The sequence below is a fragment of the Gastrolobium bilobum genome, unplaced genomic scaffold, assembly GCF_033153095.1.
Source record: "Gastrolobium bilobum isolate Gb01-03AN ecotype WA unplaced genomic scaffold, APGP_CSIRO_Gbil_v1 utg12501, whole genome shotgun sequence".
Classification (NCBI taxonomy): Eukaryota; Viridiplantae; Streptophyta; class Magnoliopsida; order Fabales; family Fabaceae; genus Gastrolobium; species Gastrolobium bilobum.
The window spans coordinates 75031-77234 of record NW_026895449.1 but is presented as its reverse complement, the minus strand read 5'-3'; the positions used below and the strand labels follow the sequence as shown (position 1 = coordinate 77234).

The 2204-nt window shown below is 38.8% G+C and overlaps 1 protein-coding gene across 1 annotated transcript; it reads right to left on the bottom strand.

The window, feature by feature from the left end:
• Positions 1-460: 460 nt before the first annotated feature.
• On the bottom strand, positions 461-1198 carry LOC133312111 (gibberellin-regulated protein 14-like). The gene has a single exon (XM_061513267.1). The coding sequence runs from the start codon at positions 1127-1129 to the stop codon at positions 461-463; it is 669 nt and encodes a 222-aa protein (XP_061369251.1). The 5' UTR covers positions 1130-1198.
• Positions 1199-2204: the final 1006 nt, after the last annotated feature.

Here is a 2204-nt window from a genome sequence, read left to right as displayed (position 1 = left end):
AATGTTGAAATCTATACGAATCATATTGCAAAAAATAAATTAAAAAAAAATCATAAATGAATTACTTTTAAAATTTTAATAATTCCTAATAAGTTTTACATGGTAAATTATTATGCAAATAATTATTTTTGCAATTTCGAGTCAAAAATTACAATTAAGTAAAACCCTTTATAACTTGAACAAACAGAAAAAAAAAAAAAAAATTAATTTCGCTTTTACATGTAGCGACCCTTAAAAAGCTTGACCAACTTAATGAACATAATCCAAACAATCCAACCAAAAAAATTATTTATATAGAGCGACCCTGAAAAAATAACACAAAATAATGAATAGAATCCAACCAATCCAACTAAAAAAAATTGAAAAATAACTAAATTTTTATCCATCAATGAGGTAAATAAAACAAATAATTATTCAAAAAATGCCGACATATCACAAAAAATTACAAAATCCTTTCGCTTCAGATAGACAAAGCGACCCCAAGAGCGATGCCACACAAAATAACTGAAGCCCCGAAATTTGATCTTGAACCCGAATCATCTCCAACAGGCGGTGAAGACTCCGGCGAAGAACTCGCCGGTGCAGTTCCCGGAGGAGTACTGGTCGACGGAAGCGTCACCGGTGAATCTGCCGGAGTGGCTGAACTTGAAGGAATGCCTGCAGGAGCCTCTGGTGTAGGAGAAGTTGACGGACCCTCTGCTACCATCGGAGCCCCGACCGGACTACTCACCGGAGCCACCGTCGGCGATACCACTGGGGTCTTAGCCGTAGGCGGAGGACTCGCTGGGGATGGAACCGGTGGCGTAGACACATTATTTGATGGGCTGGAAGCCGGTGAAACTGAAGTCGGCGGCTGAACAGCCGGAGACTTCGCCGGAGGGGCGGACGCCGGCGTTGGGGCAGACCTAGATGGAGAAATTGCCGGAGTTTGTGAAGGCGGAGATAAAGTCGGAGACTTTGCAGGGGACGCCGCCGGAGAATGTGCCGGAGGAGTTGCCGAAGAAGGTGGGTTCGCCGGCGGCTGCGAAGCTGTTGATGTGGGTGAAGGAGCAGGAGCATTGTCTGCATTAATCAAAACTGAAGATGCGAAGAACAGAGCAAGCACGAAGAGTGGAAGGAATCTACTCATTTTCGGAGTTTCTGAGGATTCGGAAAGTACGAGGATGAATGAATATCCGGTAAGCGTGGAAGTTGGAAAGTTTGCACCAACAACGTTGGAAAGTGTTTGTGTTGTGGGAAAGTATGTTCGATGATTGTCCAATCGTTGCTTGGGGCCAAATATATAAAGATAAAAATTTGGGAGCGTGAGGAATCTAAAATGTGACCGTTGCGATGGTTCACTTGCTATAGCCAGTAAACTAGCCGTTGATAGGACCTGTTCTGTTTGTTTCGATTCCAGAGTTTGGATTAGATCCTTTTATGTTTTTCTGTTTCTTTGGCCTTTTGGGTTGGTGTGAAATATTTGTAATGTCATTATTATTTTTGGGAAGGATTCTGTCATATTCATGAGAAATTTTTGTACATATTTTTCTTTTCACATACATGTGCAGTTTAATTATTATTAATAAGGAAAGAAATACACACAAAAAATTTACATTACCACGTCATATGAAATGTTAATGTAAGAAAATACATTCCTCATTCTTTCTTTTTCTTTTTTTTTGGACTTCTTCTTTTGCGGTAACAATGTAACATTTACCACAGAAGTGTGCTTTCTCTCTCGAGTCGTGCCTGGTTGTTTTCCTAAGCACAAAGATGCTTAATAAAGAATAACGATTGGCCTATTTCTTTGCTACCGGAAATGAAAAGAAGATGGTATGTAATTTAAGCTATGAGAGAATACGGGAGGATAAAACGGTAATTCTAAAGGAAAAGGGAAGATAAAAATGTGATACTGGTATCTATTCAATAATTAACTCAAAATTGAGAACAAAATAATTCAATTTTGTACAGCCCAAAGAGAATAAGAGAAAGAAAATAGAGAATGAGATAAAAGTATTCAAAACTTGAAGAAGGAAAGAAAGCATTAATAAACCAATAACAACATTTGCTCTTGTGACAATACAAACCAACTCAGCTTACGTTTACATAGTGGAGTTGTTGGAAGTGTGAGAAATAAAAGTTTGGTAAGACAAGGTCGATGGGGTGGTGGTAGAAGAAGTGATATTAAGGTTGAATTAAGATAGAGTATAGGCATTTGGGAA

Coding starts and splice junctions, on each gene's coding strand:
- LOC133312111 (XM_061513267.1), bottom strand. CDS start 1,129: ATGAGTAGATTCCTTCCACTCTTCGTGCTTGCTCTGTTCTTCGCATCT.